The sequence below is a fragment of the Thunnus albacares genome, chromosome 21 (assembly GCF_914725855.1).
Source record: "Thunnus albacares chromosome 21, fThuAlb1.1, whole genome shotgun sequence".
NCBI classification, from domain to species: Eukaryota; Metazoa; Chordata; class Actinopteri; order Scombriformes; family Scombridae; genus Thunnus; species Thunnus albacares.
The window spans coordinates 13,337,037-13,359,936 of record NC_058126.1 but is presented as its reverse complement, the minus strand read 5'-3'; the positions used below and the strand labels follow the sequence as shown (position 1 = coordinate 13,359,936).

The window sequence follows — 22,900 nt, the reverse complement described above, 5'->3', positions numbered from 1 at the left end:
ATGTCATCGCATATTTTATGGCCTCAGCAGTGGTTGTAAATACTGCGAGTCAGGCAAACAGTATTTAAGTTTGATTCAGACAGACGCCGATGTAATTTGTCCCTTGTCTTTACTTTTTTATTATTCCTATTTGTATATACTAACTGTGGCTGGCGCCAAAGGAGCACAGGGCTCATGTTCTGTGAGTGGAGAGCTTGTCGTTAGTCAATTGACATTCAATGGCCTCCCATTATTGTCAGCAGATTCAATTTCACTTTTAAAAGAGCCTATTTCTGCTCTACTAATAAGATTAAGGCGGGTACTCCTTGGGTCATCTGATTGGATCATGTGTGGTGTCCTTCCCTCGCTGTATGCTGATTGGAGACACAGGAGCGATCTGGTTCAAGAGGCGTGCCCTTTGATGTCCCAGTGTTCCTGTAACTCTTTAGTTTGTTTTAAAGGTTCAATAGCCTTATTGATTTTTCAGAGATTAAAGCCTTGTAGCTTTTATCTATATACCCAGCTCACCTCCTCTCCATTCCCTGTGTCCTCCACCTCCATATTTCACCCTCCGCAGTTGCTTTTATACAAGCTGAGCATTAGTGCTGCTCTCCTGCACAAACGTAAAAAGTAACCAGCTCTCCTATTAAACTCACACATAAAAGGAGAACTTTCATTACAAACACTTTCACTTTTCAACCAATTACCTGCCAGTGTTCTGATTTTTTTTTTTACCACTCAGATGAATGACTCCTCTTTGACTTCAGTTCAGTGTTTACTTTCAGCCTTTAATGTATGAAGAACACCTGCCTTGTTTTATAAAAACACGACAAAGCCACACATCAGCAGGAGAGCATAACCCCTGCAGCTAACAGCTGTTAACACCACCACAAAGTTGGACATCTATAGTATGAAAAATAACAGCCAGATGTTTTTTCTTTTTTTTTTCACCCCGGTCTGGTGGAAACGTGTTTGTGTGTGAGCATGTGTGTGTGTGTGAGGATTCTGGTATCACTTGTCTTTGATTAGATTAAGGCAGATTTATCCACTGGATCACAGGTGTAGTGTCACTAAATCCTAGGTATCTAGAGCATCAGGGTCAGGATACTGTGTAGGTGTTCGGCGTCTGTGTGTGTGACAGACCAACAGCTGTTGCCTCTCGGTTTTGTGTGTTGTATGTCTTGCTCTTTTTACTTGTCTATGTGTGTGAGAGAGGTGGTTCTAGCTTAGGAGATCTTAGGAGATCCTGAACTATGATGCAGGGTTGTTGTTTGCCATTCAGTATGCACTGATGCACACACACACACACACACACACAGGTACACACACACACACACACACACACACACATAGACACACACAAACACGCACTATCCATTAAACAAAAGTCATTTCAGAACCTCTTACTGTTCGCCAACAGGCCTTGACTTGAAGGTTGACTCTATTATTTTTAGACTCTACTGTAAAAGCTCTTACGGTAGCTCCTGGCTATAACAAGGCTAATCAATATAGTTGTCTGATCAATACAGTTGATTGACAGACAGGTTGAGGTTGCCAAGGTTTCTTGTACCTATTTCCTGGGGTGTCCGGTCTAAATTTAGGTTGTTGGATTAAAAGTCTTGGTCTATTTATAGGTGTAATGTGTGTGCAGCCCATAATGGCTCTGTTTGTTCTCCCTGGGCACAATTGAGTGTTAAGATTTTTTTAAGTGCTGCAGTTATTAAAACCCAAATGGAGTCTGTTGTTATGTAGCCTTTAAGATAATGCTGTTGTAGTGTGTTTGGCTAAAAATCATTAGCACACCATTTATGCATTTTGCTAATGCACTATTTGGCTCTTCTTCATCTTTTGAATGTAAACAAAGTGTTAAGTATTTTCTTTCTTTGTGTTCTTCTTCTGTAGTACCACAAAGTATGGTGTCCTCACCTTTCTGCCCCGATTCCTGTATGAGCAGATCAGGCGGGCTGCCAACGCCTTCTTCCTGTTCATCGCACTCATGCAGGTAAACCTCACACACAAAACTCTTAACAACAGCGGTGTGCTGTTTGTTTGGTTTCAGTTTAAGTCTGTGGCCCGCACTGGCTTTTAGATGTGAACAGCATCAATAAGAGTCTACTTTGAAATATTCTAGGATTCCCAGAGCCCCAGCTATTTCTGAAATACTGTATTATGAATTTTTGAAAATTGATTTCTAAATGGCAAATGTTAGGGTAAATAATTATGATGAATATTAACAAATGGGTTACAGGCATAAGCCACTATTATTATATCATACTATTAGATATACCTATTAGATATTGCTTATTTTTTACTTTTTTTTTTCTTATGACAGATTTTGGAACTTTTCTGAGATGAAAAAATTGTAAAAATAGGAAGAAGTTTCATAGAGGATAGTCACTAGATTGCACGCTGTTGTCCCTACCTGACTGAATGACAACATTTTCTTTTCCATGGATGGTAGGGAAAGAGGAGCACTTGTTTTTTTCCCCTCTATTTGAGCCTCATGGAAAGTCACACTAAGGCAGTATTCAGACCAAATCAAGCGTTGCAGTGCACCTCTGCAGCGGAGGTGTGGGGTGTGGGTGTGGGCAGGTTTATTTGTAACCTCTGTGAAACAATCAGAAAATAACGTTTTATTCCTCTCATTCACTCTCGCTACCGTTGCTCGCTCTCTTCATTCACTCTCTAGCTTGCTCTACTACTGCTGCTCTCTCTCTCTCTCTCTCTCTCTCTCTCTCTCTATTTCTCTCTCTCTCTTTGGTGCTTTCAGCTCGCTTGCACTCTCTCTCTCTTTTTTTTCTCGTGTATTTTAAAATGAGTCAGGAAGCTGTCAGCAAAGTCTAACTTTACTTTTAAAGTTATCAAACAAAGAGAAATGTGTAGTTATGTCCTCCCTCATGGCAGGGTTGTACAACTGTGATCAGTCTGATCGCTGGATGTGATTGGCCACTGCAGTGTGATGTCGGGTTGAGTTTCTCTAAAAGATTATTCGGGTTCAACTTTCTCACTGCAGGCCGCTGTGGCACCCCTGTGGCCCCCAGCCCTGTAGCGTTTACCCACCACCCCCATTCAAATGAATGGGAGGACTGGTGTTTTCACCACAGCGCTTGATTTGGTGTGAATTCAGCCTAACATCTGTCTTGCTAACATGGCTCCACCTGCCCTCCAAGGATTCATCATTATACTTCACTGCCTTGTGTGATTTGAAATAAAGGGATGTTGAGATGATGAAAACAATATCTGTCTCAACTGGTCTACCGTCAGTAAGAGAATGCAACCTGGATCAGTTCTTGTGAATAGCTTGTGTAAAGCCTAATGCAGTAACAACTGATGTTTGTCTGTGCCATGATGATCCATAATGAATACTCTAAGTTTCTCAACACTCACTATTAGCAATGATTTCTGAGTGCTGCCTCTCTTGACTCTACATACAACTCTACAATACATTTCTGATCTGCTTGTACGTTATGAAGCACCCAGACCCTTCAGGCCATCTGGGACAGGCTTACTCACTGTTCCCAGGATCAGAACTAAGCCATGTGAAGGAGCCTTTAGTTTCTATGCTCCCTACCTGTGGAACAAGCTTCCTTGAACGAGCTCATTTAAATCACGGCTCAAAACATTATTGTTCACTGCAGCTTTCCAGTAAATTAGATAGGCACCATCTTATTAATCTTTAACTACCTATCTGCTTGTTTTTGTTTTGTTGTTTTCATTGTTGTTTAAATGCAATCTTAATGTCTTATTGTCTTATTTTCAGTGTATTTCTATGCCCTTGTAAAGCACTCTGAATTACATTGTGTCTGAATGGTGCAATATAACTAAAATTACCTCACCTTACCTACCTAACCCTACCTTACCACTCATCAGCAAATCCCTGATGTATCACCGACCGGTCGCTACACAACACTTGTCCCGCTCATCTTCATCCTCACCGTGGCCGGGATCAAAGAGATCATAGAGGACTATGTGAGTACCACAGCAGGAGTTAGGGTTTGTAAATGTTTTAAGTGTGGGAAGGACACCCAGTAATTATCTTGAAAACTAATACATCTTCTTTGATTTCTTTACAGAAAAGACATAAAGCAGATAACACAGTCAACAAAAAGAAGACAACAGGTATCGGCTGCATGTGTGTCTGTGTGTGTGTGTGCTTATTAATGTGCATCAACTGTCTGTGCACTTTTCCATGAGTGTGCTTATGTCTATTTGCGTGGTTTTGTTTTCCTTTCATGACGGACTGAATGGCTGTTGTCTGTCACTCACTATAGTGCAGGCCACGCAGCCTCAGACAAAAGTTTAGTGGCTCTGAATACTGTATGAGAGCTGCTCTATTGGTTGACTGATGGCCGTGTTGTCCTTGTCTCTCAGTGCTGCGTAACGGAGCCTGGCAGACGATCATCTGGAAACAGGTAACACTACTATCACAGACTTAATTTCTGTTGCTTTCTCACTCATCACTGCTGTGTTGTCTCTTGCTCTCTCAGTTTTACAATCCAGTTTAACATACTCAATTTAGCAATTGAAACTACAGTACTGTTTGGATACAGCAAGGTGTGTCCACACTTTTAAAAAAACATCCAGGTAATAAACCAAAAGATGCCACAATTAGGGAAGAATTTCTGCAAAAACAGAACAGTAATAAAATTATATAATATAATAGATATCTACTGCAATTGATCTGCAACTGCAACATGATGCTTTTGACTCCTTTAGTTTTGTGAAATTGGGGATTAGCAAATCATATTTCTTAAATGATTACATTACAGTTTCAGAGAAGGTGCATTTCTGTCTCTGTCTCACCTGTTGTGCATTGATCACACATTCTCTCCCCTTCTAGGATTTCTTGTGTGCTTCGTTTATGTGGCCAGACTGTGGTCACTCAGTCTTTGTTGGGTCAGGATCTTTCTGTGCTTTGGATGCGAGACAGTAAAAAGATATCTTGCGAATAAGTATCGATGTTTTAGGGCCAGATAGTAAGTGAGCTAGCTGGTTTGTTGTTTCTGGCCTTGATCTTGTTTGTTGAATATTTTGGTTTTCTGCAGTTTCTGCATAATCTTAAACCAAATTAAAGTTACCTGAAACAAATGGAAGTTGTTATAGTGCAATCCATGATCTAAGTACAGTATGTTCTCGTAAATCAAATGAGTAACTATTTCTTTGAGATCTGGTCTTACGTACTCTATAACTGCACCCAGCTGTGTACAGCCCTGGTCCAGCAGGTCAAATCAAATCAAATTAGAGTCTTTGTTATGCGAGTGACAACAGTGTAGAGCAGGAATTTACCCCCTTGTTTTTCAGGGTCAGAACAGGTGAAGGAATTTGCTCCAGCTGCTTTCGAGAGCCTTTCTCTCTGTGAATGGACAGATCTGTACTTCTCTTGTAAATTTCTGTTATTCACTGATTACACATTTTGCCTTTATTGTAAATCCTAAACTTCATTTTTGAGGATTTTGTAATTCCTCCTACTAATTGGAGTAACATGCAAAAATTCCCCTTGTGCTTTGTATGTGATGATTAATTACACATTGTGAGATCACTAGAGTAGTGCTTTGGTAGAAAGCCAATTTGCCCTTACTGTGGTCAATAATGCAGCAGTCAACATTCCTCAGATCACATCTCATGGTATGTGTTGTAGTCTTGATTACCTCCACTCCTCTATAACCTGAACACAATCTGATTTCTTCAGTTCCTAGGAAAACAAGCAGCCGGAAGAACATGATAAAATAGTTTAGACCTAGACTGATATAGCACAGTCTGACATTGTTTTAACTTGCCTGTCCAACTTGGCGATGACATCCCCAAATACTTTCCCAGACTGCTGATGTTATCATATAGTTATTTCATTGGAATTGAGTAATCCAATGTGCCCTCACAAGTATTTTTCTGTTTTTCTTCATGGTTTAAACTGTCATGTAGTTTCTCAGAATGAATTTTCAAAACCCTCCAGTTTTGCAAGGCTGAATTTTCTCACTGGTTGTGACTTATGCAGCATTGTACTGTGTGCCAGAACTGATTTGATCAGTGAACTCAACTTTTTCTCATTTTGTTCTCTTTCTCTCTCTTATCTACATGCTTGTAATTTCCTTTGTGTCCTACTCTGTCCACCCCTGTTGCAGCCTAATCAAAACAGTTGAAGCTATGCACCACTGTGCTCACTGTCACTTTATGTTTCGTCTCTCCGTCTTTGCTGCCTCTTGGCTGCTCACTAATTGACATGCCTTTTTTCCCCCCTCTCTGTCTTCCTCCCTTACCCCGTCCTATTGCCCCTTCCCCTCTGCCTTAACACCCCTCCCTCTCTTTTCCCCATTCCACTGTTGCACTGCTGAACCCTGGCCACAAGGTGGCAGTGGGAGACATAGTGAAGGTGACCAATGGCCAGCACCTTCCAGCTGACATGGTTATTGTGTCCTCCAGGTCAGACTTCACTGTGTGTATGAATGTGTGTTTCTGATTGTGGGCATGCATATGCATTTGTGAATGCATGTCCTTTAATATGCTCGGTTAATGTATTCCAATCATTTGTAGTGTGTATGTTTTTAAACTTACATATTTACTTCTTAATGTAAATATTATTAGAGGCTGTAAATAAAGAAGCCAGGAAATCAACGATTTTAACAATTAAAGGATGATCAAAAATGTCATGGATTGATTGTCTGCTGATTTATAGACTACTAATTTCAGCACTACTATGTTTTGATGAGACCCTGCCTCTTCTCCACAGTGAACCACAGGCCATGTGTTACACTGAGACCTCCAACCTGGATGGCGAAACCAACCTGAAGATTAGACAGGTAGGACACTGGAGCAAATCTCAAGAGCAGAATGACTCCCGTAGTTTCTCAGTATTCTCAATGCATGGATTCGGCATGTGGTCATTGTGGAACTTCCTCACTGACCTCAAATGCATGTTGTAAAAACAGTCTGCAAAACCAAAATTTTAAAAAGTTTTTGCTCTTAATTGTAGTAGGTTGCCCTTTGTAACACTTTTCAAATGAATAAATTAATTTAAGACCATTCATTTAGATAATCTAAGATCCACATGGTCACACACAAGTGATTGTGTTTCTTGTAGTTCTTGTTTTATTTCTATCTCCTGGTTTTATTGGTGTTTTTCCCGTTTAGTACCTAAGTTTTTATGAACCTTGTGTTTTAAAGAGGTTTGTGATCATTCTGTTTGGTAAAGTAAAACTTGACTTAATTTGTCATCCAGGGTCTCTCGCTCACAGCTGCTCTTCAGAACCTGGAGGATTTGATGGCACTGTCTGGCCGTTTGGAGTGTGAAGGCCCCAACAGACACCTGTATGACTTCACTGGTACACTGCGGCTGGAAAACCAGAAGTGAGACACACACTCACACACACATACATACATAATTTTTTTCACGATCAGTTATTAATGGACTATAACAGGTGCATTTTCATTGTTTGCTTAATTCTTAAATTTTTAACCAATAAGTCTCTTGGTAAATTATATCTTTGTAAAAACAGACCTGGCAGAGAAAACATAGAACTATTTGCATAATACAGATTTTATAGTTATCTGATACAGCACAAATGAGATGGAAAGAGGAAAGTGCAGCCATTCCCAGTAAAAGCATTGCATTGTTCATTAATTGAATTAATCAAAAGGTTTCATAAAATAAACATTTGAGGCAAAAAAGGTAAAGTTTGGTGTCTTGAAAGAAGAAAATACTCAGTATGATACTCAGGAGTATTAACACCATGCATCTATTTTACTCACAAAAAAAGAAAAATCCAGGTTGCCCTGAATCTACATTCATTTATCATGTTTAGTTGCTTATCACCTCTTTTTCTCCTCAGTGCTGCTCCCCTAGGTCCAGACCAGGTGTTGCTGCGTGGCGCCCAGCTCAGGAACACGCAGTGGGTTGTGGGAATTGTTGTCTACACTGGCCATGACTCCAAACTGATGCAGGTAAACTTAATGTCTTGTCTGGATTCAGTATACTGAGTCAAGGCTCCATAACATGTGAGTGGGTGGGCATTTTGGAGTTGATTTTCATTTTTGTACTAATTAAAATCTCCCTTCCTTGTGAACTTCATCTAAATAGTTTAGGACTTTTAATTAACTATGTGACTCATTTACAACTGGGAGAGTATCCAAGCTGGGAAGTAAGTTTATTCTTCAGTCACAGGGTTTGAATTGCTGACAAATTGCTTTGCCAAAAAATGTAAAAAAAAAACCCAAAAACAAACGTTTAATAATTTCACGTGTTTTTGTGTCATGACAAATTAAATTAGAAAATAAATGGGATTACAGAGTGATGCAAGTTGACTTATTCTCTGTAGAGAAACCTTTGTAACTGTATGAAACTGTCTGTCTTTGTGTGTTTCTTACTGAATTAATTGACCTCTCCTCCTCCCAGAACTCCACCAAGGCACCACTAAAGCGCTCTAATGTAGAGCGAGTCACCAATATGCAGATCCTGGTCCTGTTCGGCATCCTGCTGGTCATGGCCCTGATCAGCTCTGTGGGTGCTGCCATCTGGAACAGAGAACACACTGAAGAGTCCTGCTGGTACCTGTCCCGGGCTGGTGAGAACACACACACCAACACACACCACACTTCACAACCTGTAACTTGACTTTTCTTACAAGAATGAAATGTGTTGATTTTGGATCACAGGTTGAAATTTCTTCAGATTTTAAGGAAGTTGGACCAGCACACATTTTAAGAGTGTGGTGTGTTTGCATGCAGGTGACATCTCCACTAACTTTGCGTATAACCTGCTGACGTTCATCATCCTTTACAACAACCTGATCCCCATCAGCCTGCTGGTCACACTGGAGGTGGTCAAGTTCACACAGGCCCTCTTCATCAACTGGGTACAAACCATTTGTGTTTTGTAATGCATGTTTTCAAATATTAAAAACTATATTTGATCAAATATTCCTCATTAATTTGCTTGTTGTTGTTTTTTTAACCTCAGGATGTGGAGATGTACTACTCAGAGACAGACACACCAGCAATGGCTCGAACGTCCAATCTTAATGAGGAACTGGGCCAGGTCAGTCCCCCTCTCCCCCCATAAGTAGTGGCTATAGGATGGAAAGTAGGAATGCCCAAAATTGCCACTACATCTATACTCTCAATTAAAACAGAGTTTGTTTTAATTTCCTATCATCTGTCTGTGTTTTGCAGGTGAAGTATCTCTTTTCCGACAAGACAGGGACTCTGACCTGTAACGTCATGCACTTTAAGAAGTGTACCATTGCGGGAATTACTTATGGGTCAGTCATCTTTTCTGCTTTTTGCAAATTCAGTCATGCCTCTTACAGTAGTTTTACCTGTAGAAGAAGCCATCTACTTCAAGAAAAAGAGCTCAGAATGTCACTAAATACATCTTTGTTTCCTTTAATCCCTAATTGATTAATGAATTCATGACTCAGACTAACTTGTAGTAAAGACTGAGCTGTTTATTAGTTTACTTGATTCACTAGTTTATTAAACTCTTGCATGCTTGATCAGATGAACTAATCAACTCATCAACTGAATTGATTCCTTTTGCTATACAACCTCATTAATCACTGCAGCCACTTCCCTGATCTTGACTGTGATCGTTCAATGGAAGACTTCAGGTTAGTGACCTTCTCCTCACCGTCCCTCTCATCTGTCTTCCTTTTCTAATGCACTATTCTTTATTTAGTCTCAGCATGCTTTGAGAAACCAATGTACTGTGTTTGCTTTGCTTGGAATGATGGATAAAAAAAATACACCTATTTTATCCTGAAATACTGGATTTGTTGCTTGGATACCAGGAAATTCTCAAATTTTTGTCTATATAATAGTTAGATTAATTCCTCTTTGAATTACTGTTTTTGTCTCACAGCAATCTGCCTTCCAACAGCAATAATTCGACGGAGTTTGATGACCCAACTCTCATCCAGAACATCGAGAAAGAACATGTAGGTGTCTCATAAGATCTTCTCTGATTTCTTTCTTTACAACAAATTGATTCTGCACAAAATTGACCAGGTTGATAATCATGTCTGCTCTGGTTGTGTGTGTTTCCAGCCTACATCACCTCAGATCTGCGAGTTCCTGACTATGATGGCAGTGTGCCACACAGTGGTCCCAGAGATAGAGGGAAACCAGATCATTTACCAGGCCTCCTCACCAGATGAAGGAGCACTGGTCAAAGGAGCCAAAGGACTCGGCTTTGTCTTCACTGCAAGGACCCCGCACTCAGTCATCATTGAAGCTGTAAGTGTATATATGCACATTTTACTGTGGTAGATTATTTTTGTAATGCAAGGAGTTGACATTATGTGTTGTGTATTTCAGAGAGGAAAAGAGATGAGTTATGAGCTACTGAATGTGCTGGAGTTTTCCAGGTAGTACTTCCATACATTTTCTTCTCAGTCAATAAATAACTCTGTAACTGAAGTGTGTTTTGAAACTAAACCCACCTTCCTTTACAGTAACCGTAAACGCATGTCTGTGGTGGTCAGGACTCCCAATGGGAAGCTGCGGCTGTACTGCAAAGGAGCTGTATGTTTATCTCATTATCAGTGTAATTTATCTAATAGTCTTCAAGAGCTTCTTCAAGAACTTTTCACAAGGAATTGCATTTTAATGCTGAATCGTTTTTTTTTTTTTTTTTTGCAGGATAATGTCATTTTTGAACGTCTGACTGAGGCATCGCAGTACAAAGAATTAACCGTCGCTCATCTAGAACAATTTGCTACTGAAGGTAAGAGAGAGAAAGCGGGAGCAGAAGCTGTATTTGAGTTTGTTTGTTTGAAAATACTTTTTGTTTCACTTTATACTCAGTTTTCTTTGTGTTGATGTCTTTACTGATCCATTGTTTCTTTGTCAACTCTACTTTTGGATTCACCTGTACATTTCACGTACACATTTCCAAAATTCTTGTATTCAAAGGCTTTTTTTATCATGGTTTTGTTGAATTGTGGTTTTTGTTAAGAAGTAATCTATTGTTGCCTTTTAGAAGCACATATAAACCTGCCAGTCTGAAACAGAGGTACAAAGACTTCACAGAGAGTCACAAATTTGATGGTATCAAACCTGGCTGGGCAAAATCAAAAAAGATGTGCAATTTCTTACAGTAATGACTCATGACCTCAATTAGACTTTAGCCTTATGACTTAAAAAACTTGATTTCATCTTCAAGAACAAGCAAAGTACCCACATACTTAAAACATTTTTTGGACTAGTCACACCCTGTTTAAAAAGTAATCTAATCCTTTTCCATCACCACTCTGATTGATCGTCTTGTCTTCCTCTTATCCATCCAGGCCTGAGAACTTTGTGTTTCGCCTATGTTGACTTGGAGGAAGGTGCCTACCAGGAGTGGCTGAAGGAGTACAATCGGGTCAGCACTGTGCTCAAAGACCGTGCTCAGAAACTAGAGGAGTGTTATGAACTACTGGAAAAGGTCAGTTTTCACTTTGTAATCTCTTACTTCGTAGTAATGTATTTGTTTAGAAGTGCTGAAAGGGTCTTAAATATCTCTAAGAGTTCAACAGTTGTAAGATGTTTTTTTATTTTTATTTTTTCCTTATTATGATGATGGTTATAATTTCTTTTTGTAGCAGATATAATATTGAATAAAAGTATTGATGGACTGATATGAAGTGAAAGCAGTGGCATGAAAGTATGTGCAAGTCCTCTGAGTACACACTGACTCATAAACAAGACTAGGTCAAAACCTGGTATATGTCTGGACTGCGTGTGAAATGCTAGAGGGCTTTTAATTGAAACGGATACACGAAGTGGCGGCATTCAGACGACCAGTGGCGTAACTTCATCACTCAGTCAGTGACTCACTCACTCGGCTAGTGACAGACATTTGCGTTTATAGCGCTGGCCCCGCTGTTGTGGTTCAGCCAAAAGACACATATTTCATGTTTGCCAGCAGGTGGCAGAGGAGCTCCATTGTTTCCTGCACTTCAGTAATCATGGTCCCACTTCAGTACTCAAGTCTAACTTGTGCTCAAGTTTTGTGTCTTATCTTTAAGCAGAATATAAAGACACATTCTGTTCTCCGCTAAAAGGTCTACCATATTTTGGGGCTGACATGTTGGTTGGTCAGAAAGTTTGCACTGTACAGGAAAAAAGTGAACAACAGTGATATAGAGATTTTAGCTGAGAACACATGCATGAGAGAGTTAAACTGATAGGTGGCAAAACCAAGGATTTAGAGGCGAGAGCAGAGGTGAGAAAACTAAGTGAAGAGGGAAAAAAGAGGAAGAGGAAGCAGGAGGAGAAGGGGAGCTCAGACTGGGAGACCACAAGGGTAATTACCTGCACCAGCCTGCCAAAAGCCCAATAAAACTGGAGTCAACAACACAGTAGTGTTACCTTGTGTGTCTGTGCGAGTGTTTGTGTGTGCATCCGAGTGTGTCTAATGAGGGTACACGTGCATTTAAATGCTGAACAAATTAAAGCAAGGGGGGGAAAGGTAATGGGTTACTTCTTGGCACGAAGACACAGGGCTGGTACAGAAGTCCAAGAAAGCTGCTGTGCCAACTGAACTGAACTCGCTGGCATCCTCAAATTAGATATAGATGATATTATCTGGAGAGAAAGAGCCCTCACATACAGGCTAGTGACGTCTGGTTCTATCCTAAATACGATTTCTTTTAATTTACTTTAATCTTTTTTTATCAAAATTTTCTTGTCACTCTCGTTTTGAATCTTGCTCCTCTGTTCCACCAACAGAACTTAATGCTGCTGGGCGCCACAGCCATAGAGGACCGTCTCCAGGCTGGCGTGCCAGAGACCATCGCCACTCTGATGAGGGCTGACATCAAGATCTGGGTTCTTACTGGAGATAAGCAGGAAACTGCCATCAACATAGGTGAGAGAAAAGCATTTAAAGGAAACACTATGTCCAAAATATAAGTTGTGGCTCTCAACAAGCAAATGGAAAGTGAGAGCAGTTTATAGTGGAGTGATGTAGGCAAATCCATTGGTGGTGTGGAAGTCCCCTTGTCGTCTTAATTAAATTATGACCGAAATAATAGCGGGCATTATATGGGTCGTGAAATTCCAGACATGTCTCCAATCTCTCAGTCAAATGTGCCAGTGTACTCCGCGCAGAAGGGACTTAAAGTTGCTCAGCAATGATATTGGCGCATTTGGTTTCTTTTGGCAGTCGTAGAGGAAGTTAGTGGCAGATGTCCAAAAAAACAGAACTTGAAGAACAAAATCTTTGGAATAGAAACTTGTTGCTCCCAGTTTAACATTTGGGACATCACCAGAAACTTTACTGTACAAATCCTCTTTCATTTCTCATGCACCTTTTATACTATTACACTGACATATTGTATTGCCAGTACCTTTATTTTTTTGTATTCAGGATAATTATTACCTATTTTCCTATGTTTAAGTGGTGCAATGATATAGTTGAACTACGCACATCAGGCTACTATAGCACTATGAGGATGGTCACATACTGATGAAGGAGAATGGAGTGAGATAGCCGTGTGTGAAGCAGGATTTTGTAACTTCAATTATACAGGAGACCAGTCTTTCACCCGTGTTTTCACTTTGAGTAAATGTAATCTCTTTCCCATCCCCCATTCTCTACCTTCCACTATCTGTTTGTGCTCCTCAGGTTACTCCTGTCGTCTGGTGACACATGGCATGTCCCTCATCATTGTCAACGAGGACTCTCTGGATGTGAGTAAATCCTCCTCTTTCTCCTGCTGACTTCCATCCTGTCTGTGTACACTGTGGACAGTAGTGGGACTTTTTGGTGTGTGTTTGTGTATAGGAGGGTTGGGGGAATGGAGGTGGGGGTGGGGGGGGTCTTAAGAAGGTTACCGTGGGAACAAGGGTGTGGTCCACAGCCAGATTGGTGGGTGGGGCTCTTTGTGTGCTCACAGGTGCAGGTAATTAAAGTCTCTGGTGTCCTTTTGGAGAAAGGGATGAAAAGAGATGGGTACTGAACTATCACTTCTGTCTCTCTCTCTTTCATAAGCATTCACATACAGTACCTGGCTTTCAATGATCTCACAGTATTCTCACACTATTTGTGGCTTTTTATCTAACCTATTTCCGGCTAAATGCGAGCTGAAGGTACAGAATGTGTATATCTATTTTTGTCACTGCTCCTGTTTGCTGTTTAGAGTGAGATCTGAGACCCTCTTTATCTCTACATTAGATTTTTTACCCCAGTTATGTGTTCTTTGCATTCAGGCTTCATGTGTGACTGCTTTACCTAAGTGGCTTGATTGCTGTCATGTGTCTCTGTGTCTGTCTCTCTTTCACACACTCACACACACACGCACAAATACTCCCAGACTCCAACATGTGTGCCCACACGACATGTATACACACACAAAATCACAGTGTGTTCACTTTTACAGTTTGTTTATCTGCGAGACGGAGGAAATTATGGCTCATAAATTTTAAGCATTGGCACTGTGTGTGTGTGTGTGTGTTTGTATAAGCGCCCATTTGTAGGCCCTATGTGTGTATTAAATCTAGATGGAGAGACATCTATATTTGCATTCATAATTTTCCCACTTCATGTAAGCCATTGCACAGATGGCGGGTGTCTTGGATTGTGAGCTTTGTGATTTTATGAGTCTATAGCATGAACAACATGACATTAGAGGCCTCTATGTGGTCAACATTGCATCCAATTGGAATCCTATGTGAAAGGATTTTGATGTGGGTCATGATTTTAGATTTAATTGCACAACTTCACACCTATAATAATTTCGCTTTCCTGTATTATGCTTCTTGTAAAAGAAGTATTTATGAAATTTTACTCTTTCACACACGTATGAAAGTGGTGTCTGGAAGCTCCCAGGCTTTGGGAACTGCTGGTCTAAAGCCAGACAGCATGCAAGGTCACGCAGACGCTGAGTAAATTGAGTTGGAGTGAGTGAACATTTAATGTCAGGGTAATAAGGGTACTTTAGCCTGAAAATTGCCTATGCAATTTGTACAAGAGGGTGAAAGTCAATACAGTTATCACTGTAAGTGGATCACTCTTAATATGGTTTGAATGATTCTGTTAGCAACCTGTCTACCATGTTTTTTTTCGCATACTATTCAAGTAAACAGTCAAAAGTCTGGTCAATATAGTCTGGCCTGGAGGATCAAACATTTGGCTCAAACAGCTGTTATCATAAAAAAAATCTAGATTTTTTTTTTTGCTCTGCTGTTATTTCTTATACATAATTGAATTATTGTCTGTAAGCCTTATTTTCGGCCAAAGTGAACATCATGCCTTTCTTTCCCTTTGGAAATTCCTCTACAGACATTACACATTGAAGGTACAGATATAGGTCATTGATATAGGTCTATTAGCACATCTGACCAACATGTTTCGTTATTATTGAGTCTGACTATTTTTCCACCTTCATGTCAGAAAAGAAAACGTTCAAATCCACTTCCACTGGAACAATTTTCAAGCAGAAGAAAATATCTTCTACAGCTGAGTGACTTGAAATGAGGCAGGGTGTATCCATGGAGGATGTTGGCCATAACTGAGAGGTGCTGTCTTAAGATGAGGCTTCCAGTATAAACAAAAGACTGTGGCAAGAGAGTGGTGGGTTGAAGTGGGTGAGCTAATCAAGTGAGCATTTAGAGAGGGGGTCTCTTTTCAGAATCATTATTTTCAGACAATTCTTTATACTATGTAGTGTCAAATGACACTAAAAGACAACTACAAGGAGGGAAAAAAGACACATAAAAGCTTTGATGTGCTCCATAAAATGAGCTCAACACTGCACACCGTTGTTGCATGTAATATCCTTCTCTCTGCCCATGTTTCCTGTCTCCCTGCACCTTCAACTATCAAATAAAGGCAAGAAAAAATATTGTGTGTGATGTAGTTTTAGGCTTTCCTTATGCCAAATGCAGACAAAGACTTTCCGTTCAATACACACCATTTAGCAGCAACTTAAAACAACTTGGAGGAGTAGGGAATCCGCCTTTCAGCTGGAAACCTGGCCTCAATATACTGCAATGGCAACTGTCCACCCTGCTGATGTGTTCTCAAGCAAGTTTTTGAATGTTCACTAACTCCAGGGGGGCTGTTTAGATAAAATTAGACATGATTCAGTTTTATTGTTGTTAAACACAGTAAGTACTGTGCTCTGTAGATGACCCTAACACAAATGAAAACGTCTAATTTTGGAGTGAGTAAAAAGCTACTCTGTGATTATTGTTGAAGAGTTTTAAGATGAAACATTTGTCATTACTCAGAGGGTTCTTTTTGTAAAGAGTTTGTACTAACACATTTGTTCATAGCACACTGCAAAGCTGAGAGGGACAGCTGGTGGACATGAAACATACACGATGGGTCATGAGAGGAATTTTTCATGTGACAAGTGTATGATCTACAGTATGCTTTAGTGGTTGGGGTGTGTGTAGCACACTTTCATGTATGTGTACATGCAGCACAGCAAACATGACTCAATAAACATGATAAACTGCTTTAACAAAAACTTTATACTAAATATACAGTAATCACATCCCACAAACAATTAGAAATATGTCAGATCGGGTATTCAATATCCTCTCAATGCACAAATCTAGATTTGGACATGTGGCTGTAAGAGAGGAAACATTCTATGTGTGTATGTATGTAGCGAGCTCGTGTGTTCACGTGGTGTCACAGTCATGCCTGTCGATCAGGACAACTTGAGAGAGGTCTGGTTCTGACTGGTGATCGGCTTGGATGAAAGCGGTACATTCTTATCTCTCACTTAAAATAACTTGCGCCGGCTCAGCTTCTTTATGTGCGTATGCCTGTTTGAAAGTGTAACCTGCATATGAGCGAAAACAGAAGCAGCTTATCAAAATGTTACCTCGAGGTTGACCTCTTTCCCCTTTTTTTATAAAAATTTGTTCTACCTTTTCTTCTTCTCTATCGTGCCATCTTCCTTCTGTTGTCAGTGTGAAGGCTGATCTGTGCAGTTGCCAGTTTGGCGGCAGATGCTCCCCCTCCACCCCCCTCCTTCTCCCCAACCAAGCCCATTCTCCGCTCCATGTCTCCTTCACACCACTGCCTCCACATCTGTCAGCACCCTCTCTATGCACAGGAAGCGACTACACAGCCTCTGTGGTGTGTGACAGGAAAAATATGTGTGTTCGAGGGAGAGCAGGAACAAGCAACAAAATATGAGTGTTTATCTTTGTGAAAGTGCAGGAGTGTGTTTGTGAATAAAACAGGGGGAGTGTTTATTGTACTTTATTTATGAGATAGACAATCTGGATAGAGAGGGAAAGAGACAGAGGGGGAGACGAAGGGGGGGAGAGCTGGCTGAGCCATGTGAGGGCGATGAGTGAGTGGTAATGCGATCTCCTTTTGGTGCTCCTCCTCATCAAAACAAAACCCTGTGAGCAATGCCTCCTGGGTAAACGGTTTGCGACCGCTGAGGCTGTGACAAGCGCCATCTGTCACCTTCGGATCACATGCCACACACAGACTGACACAAATCTTTGCTCTGTCTGCTTCTGTTTAGTCAACACTGAAGGCCAGTCAAGCATGTACAGTTAAAGACGAATTTTCCTTCTTATTTCTGCCTCTGACACACACACACACACACACACACACACACACGCACACACACTGTTTACTCTAGATGCAGTGGCACATGGTCACCCTGATCAACCTGATAGTTTCTGAATATACATTTCATCTAACTTTCCCACAATGCCCCTCTCCTCGTCACGCGGCCCGCAGGACAACTCTTAAACAAACAACATCTCTCTTCTGCTCATTAATCATCTTCATACACACACATTTACACACATTTAGTGCCTCAACTAGCATGCACTATTGTTCTGGAATTTACAACTTATGATGTTATTTTGTACATCTGGCCTCCCACTGTTTAAATCCACATGTGTGTCTGTGATTTCTTTTTTTTTGTCCTTTTCTTGCTTAGTGGAGCTGTGTGTGTGTGTGTGTGTGAGTTCCTGGCTCAGGCAGCAGAGGATGTGGGTGTTTGCACAGATGCACAGTCTGATAATTAAACGGCATATTAAAACTCACTGGTGACAGAATCTGCGCTTCAGATATGAGCATGTCTTTCTCCACCTTCTTTTCACTCAGCAGCTCTACTCTCTGTCTTTTCCCCAGAGCAGTTCACACTCCTTGTCTCTTGTCTTTCTTCCTGTCTTTGTGCCTTTTCTCATTTATCTTCCATAGTGCTTTTTTGTTTTATACTCTTCATACAGTATGTGCATTTTTTATAATGGGTCTAATCAGTGTGTGTGTGTGAGTGTGTGTGTGTGTGTGTGTGTGTGTGTGTGTGTGTGTGTGTGTGTGTGTGTGTGTGTGTGTGTGTGTGTTTGTCCTTATGCGTTTTATGGTAAAGTATGCAATGACAGAAGGTGACCTGGGATATCTCAAACCGTCCCCATACCCTGCCCATTTTGTGATCCAAATATAAACCTGATAAAATTCCATGCAGAAGGGCCTGTGAACATGGTTTACAAAGTGTGTGTGTGTGTGTGTGTGTGTGTGTGTGTGTGTCTATAAAAGGTTTTCCGCCCTCCCCCAGCTCAGATGCATATGAAAAATAAACATTTAGTTTGGAACATAAAAATGCCTACAAATGAGATCTGTCATATTGCAACCGGTGCAATCAAAGAACTAAGCTTTTTTTCCCCCTCCGAGGTCTCCAAAAATAGCAGGTAATTTAGCGTGAGAAAGAGGAAAGTTACATAGTAACGCATTTTTCTTTGGTCTCGTGTTTGTTCTGTTTGAGAAAGTGTTAACAGATCATACTGGACCCTTTTGTGAGCTGTTTCTTTTCATGTTAAGACAGCATTCTTTTGTCAAAAGGATACAGTTAGGTCTGGACTTGCTGTTATTTAGTGAGTATCTGCCTGTTAGCTTTAAGCGCTAACTAGTGTTTGTACCTTAGTTACCTTTTTAATCTTCTATAACTCCCTGGAGACTTAGCCTGGTTATTATCCCGAGTTATCTTAGCCGGCGCTAAAGCTTTGACAGGACCTGCTGTGACAAGTCGCAGTGGTGTTGGCTAGTGAACTGTTTGCATTCATTTGGGGATTGACCCATGTGTGTGACCCTCGCTATATTTGCCTCAATGACCTTAAAGTTACACAGGTTCAAGCTATGGTAAATATCAGACACAACTAGAGATTGAGACATTATATACTTATATACTATATTATATATTAAAATGAATGAAAAAATCAATGTAGAATTTGAAACTGTCCTTATATCATGTTGGGAAATGCTTCACAGAATCAAAGCCCACGCCATGAAAGTTGTGCAAGACTTCAAGCATCAACACCCTCTACCCTAAATATATGTCATGTACAGTGTTTTTATACAATCATTTTTAACTTACATGCTGTTTACTTTGCATTATGCTGCTGAGGCTTTTTGTGTCCATTCCTCTGTGATGGGGTGAGGACAAACTCCTCACTTGGAGGTTTTGTCACATACTCATCTCTCACACATGCACTACATGTAAACACACACACAGCCCCTGTGCACTTACATGCTAACAGACACACTCAAACATGCATACATGTGTTTTTACCCCTTTATAAAAACACGCACTGCACACACATACACACATAGACGCTTTGAGTTTTAGAACCCTGACAACCTGTAATCTCCTTTAATCCTTTCATTATGTTTTTGTTTTCCTTTCGCCTGTTTGGGGAAAAAGGTGAGTGCAAACAGGAATTCCGGCATACAAAGAAAAACACACAGCCTCAGGCTGAGAAAACAAGAGCAGGGAATTTTTGGGGAATAGGAGGGACAGTTGTGTGCGGAGAGAACACGTGTACATCACTGTTTGGCAAGAAAATAAGAGACTGCACTGTTCATATGATTGTGTAGCTGATCATTTGACAGAGGGGTCACTGGACTCTCAGGTCTGATGGCCACCAGTAACCCACTGTGAAAGACTATCTAGATACAAATGGTGCCAAATTTTTACATGTTTGTGCACTTTTGTGTCTGGAATGTTTGGTCCCGTGTAGCTAATTGCTATGTGTTTTAGTTGCATTGCCTATGTTTCCACAAACAATTCTTGTTATGGATCATTTCAGTCTGCGTCAGTTCTTGTCGTTTATGTGCATGAGTCGAATTCCACCACAACTCAGAAAACTGTCCCTAGATAGCAAGTTAGGGAGCCGTACGCTACACTATTAGACCACACTTGATGGATAAAACATTCCTCTTCCATCTATTAGATGTTGGACAGACTTCTTTTTTTGGCAATTTTGCCATTTTTGGACAAGTTGCCAGCATATATACAGCCTAGAAAGATTGGGGGAGAGGATGACATGCAACTGCTGGAATCAAACTGGGAACATTGTGGTTATATGATATGTGTTTTAAGCACTAGGCCACCTGGTTGCCCTGTTGGAGTGATTTTAATAGGCATATAACCTGGATGATCTGGTGATCTCCTTAAGGGAAGGAGACTGTGGTTCAAATATTTTGAACTCTTATTGAAAAAGCTGAAACTATCAAGCAGAAGTACTGTAATTGCTCTTAACCGTATTTATCATTATTTTGACATGATGACATTTCTTCTTTGTTAACTAACAGAGCGGCCAAAAAACTGTCATGTAACTTAACTCTTGTTTAACATTCAAACAGTACAGATTCATGTTGTTTTGCTGATGCTCTGTAACATTGGGATACCATGGAAATCATGTAAATAAAGAATTCAGGTGTGCGTGTGTGTGTGTGTGTGTGTGTGTGTGTGGGCCTGACTAGCTAGTAGCGTGCCTGCTCCTCCACATGGAATTCATTACATCTCTGTGGGATGTTTATTTTCTCTATTAATCCCTGTTCCTCTATTATCAAGAGCTCCATCAAAACTGCCCCAAACTACTGCCCTGCAGGCAAGCTGGCATCCACACAAACACACACTCACAAACACACACACACACACACACACACACACACACACTCTTATACTTTGCTGTTACACACATTAGTCCACCTCATTTATCTTTTTTCCGTCTCTGTTCTGGGTGTATTTGTCATTCTTTCTCCTTTGCCTTTCTTCATCCGCTGTGGTGTGTCGCTGCTTTGTGTGAAGATATGTGATCTAAGATATGATCCCATGGTTCAATATACCATCTGGAGCTTGTAGCATCAGCGTGTTGTGATAATGTCTACAACAACTGTGAACTTTATATTGGCATTCTTAATTGTTTGGTGTACACAGAAGCTAATTAATTCTTCCCCCAGATGAAAGCATCTTGTGAAACCAGGAGCATATGTCTTCCATTTGCCGACGGTGGTTTTGACCTTTCAACAAATTTGTACGTGTGTTTTGATGTGCGATTTGTATTTTCACCACTTTGTGAGGCCGCAATATCCCCACAAAAACCTAAAACCTGAAAATGCGGTCACTAGAAAGGGCTGCTGCCAGATTGCCTAAATCTTCCAGGGTGAGATTTAGAGTTATGACTGGTTAGGTGCAGATTTGGATTTAAGATTGTTGGCAATTAGTGGTGAGGTTCAGGGTTAGAGGTTAGGTTTTCACTGTAAGCCAACAGGGATTCCTCATAAATTCTTATACCACTAATGTTTGTATATTGCTGACCTGAAGACGAAATGCTTGAGATTTCGGATTGTCAGTAAACGCCTGTCAAAGTGTTGAAGGGGGAAAAAAGTGCATGTTCAATTAAAACATCCTTAACAAAAAAAAAAAGGTTTAAAAACAGTCTGTGTCTTTCTACTTGCAGGCTACTCGTGCCACTCTGACTGCTCACTGTTCATCCCTGGGCGACTCTCTGAGGAAGGAAAATGAGCTGGCATTGATCATTGATGGCCAGACGCTGAAATATGCCCTGTCCTTCGAGCTCCGCCAGGCCTTCCTTGACTTGGCGTTGTCCTGCAAGGCTGTCATCTGCTGCCGGTAGGGAACACTAATTCATGAAACGTGCACACACAAAAATGTTTCAATAATATTTATGGGGAATTTTATTTATTAGAAAGCTCAAACCAGGGATGTTGCAGTTCATGATCAGCATCTTAACCCATAAATCTACGAGGGATGCCCCATGCACACGCAAACGTGCAAAATTATGGAAACTTATAGGGTGCTTTCACAAATGTGGATCACCTAGAAAATAATTAAATTCTGAATTCACAAAGCATAATAATATGAAAATGTTTTAATGTTTTAATGTTGCAAATTATTAATTATTATTAATTAAAAACTGTCCATGATGCAGTTATTATAATCGTATTATTTTGAAATTATAGTTTAACTTTTAAACTCTAAATCGTCCTCTCAGTACTCACAAAATCCTACCAAAACACACAGAAACAACATAGAAATTGACAGTGTGGACAGAGTTCACACGTGGCAACCAAAAAAATTGAAACAAATCAGCCTGTAAGAAAGTGTGGAATTTTAATCTGTGAAAAGGACAAGCTCCTTTATTAAAACATAAATACACAAGACCATTGTGCGAGTCTCGACAAAACACCATGACATACCTGCACACTGCTGTCTCATTACCACTTCTTTTATTCTACATGGACATGACAGCATTTCCTCAGGTAAAGATGAGAGTGTGAGCTGTGATGGCGCGTTACACATCATCTTTTAATTAGATCCCAATGACCTCCAAAACATCTATCTATAAATCCAGCTAGAGTGTTAGTGGAAAGTGGGTGAGAGTGGTTGTCATTTTTAATAAAGTCAGCAAATCAAACACTGCAGGCACCTATTAAAGATAAAATGCAAACAAAAAAGGTCCATTGAATCTCACTAATTACAGATTAATTCTCACTCTGCTATGCGCATGATAGAGAGAGAGAGTGTGTCAGTGTGCGTGTGTGTGTGTATGCGCAGGTCTGAATACCTGGCATGCGTGTGTGTTTGTAAAGGTTGTCGGTTGCCCATGGTCAGTAAATGAATCAGGATGATAAAAGCCTGTCGCACTGCACAGCAGGAGTAAT

General features: G+C 40.5%; 1 protein-coding gene across 11 annotated transcripts in view; it reads left to right on the top strand.

Annotated features, from left to right (window-relative positions):
• atp8a2 (ATPase phospholipid transporting 8A2) overlaps positions 1 to 22,900 on the top strand; it is a 51,047-nt gene that overhangs the window by 10,647 nt on the left and 17,500 nt on the right. For 8 of the 11 annotated variants that reach the window (XR_006399757.1, XM_044339622.1, XM_044339621.1 and 5 more), the window contains 22 exons: positions 1,882 to 1,981; positions 3,850 to 3,948; positions 4,053 to 4,098; positions 4,351 to 4,391; positions 6,323 to 6,396; positions 6,704 to 6,773; positions 7,193 to 7,320; positions 7,803 to 7,914; positions 8,366 to 8,534; positions 8,698 to 8,825; positions 8,930 to 9,007; positions 9,142 to 9,230; positions 9,534 to 9,578; positions 9,830 to 9,905; positions 10,015 to 10,203; positions 10,285 to 10,334; positions 10,422 to 10,491; positions 10,609 to 10,693; positions 11,256 to 11,395; positions 12,682 to 12,820; positions 13,580 to 13,644; positions 21,676 to 21,848. Coding sequence is in view for 10 of the 11 variants with exons in the window: in XM_044339622.1 (XP_044195557.1) it covers positions 1,882 to 1,981; positions 3,850 to 3,948; positions 4,053 to 4,098; positions 4,351 to 4,391; positions 6,323 to 6,396; positions 6,704 to 6,773; positions 7,193 to 7,320; positions 7,803 to 7,914; positions 8,366 to 8,534; positions 8,698 to 8,825; positions 8,930 to 9,007; positions 9,142 to 9,230; positions 9,534 to 9,578; positions 9,830 to 9,905; positions 10,015 to 10,203; positions 10,285 to 10,334; positions 10,422 to 10,491; positions 10,609 to 10,693; positions 11,256 to 11,395; positions 12,682 to 12,820; positions 13,580 to 13,644; positions 21,676 to 21,848 (2,166 nt within the window). In the remaining variant the exon portion in view is untranslated. The remainder of the gene's footprint in view (positions 1 to 1,881; positions 1,982 to 3,849; positions 3,949 to 4,052; positions 4,099 to 4,350; positions 4,392 to 6,322; positions 6,397 to 6,703; positions 6,774 to 7,192; positions 7,321 to 7,802; positions 7,915 to 8,365; positions 8,535 to 8,697; positions 8,826 to 8,929; positions 9,008 to 9,141; positions 9,231 to 9,533; positions 9,579 to 9,829; positions 9,906 to 10,014; positions 10,204 to 10,284; positions 10,335 to 10,421; positions 10,492 to 10,608; positions 10,694 to 11,255; positions 11,396 to 12,681; positions 12,821 to 13,579; positions 13,645 to 21,675; positions 21,849 to 22,900) is intronic. The other 3 variants (XM_044339617.1, XM_044339619.1, XM_044339618.1) reach the window with 3 other exon arrangements.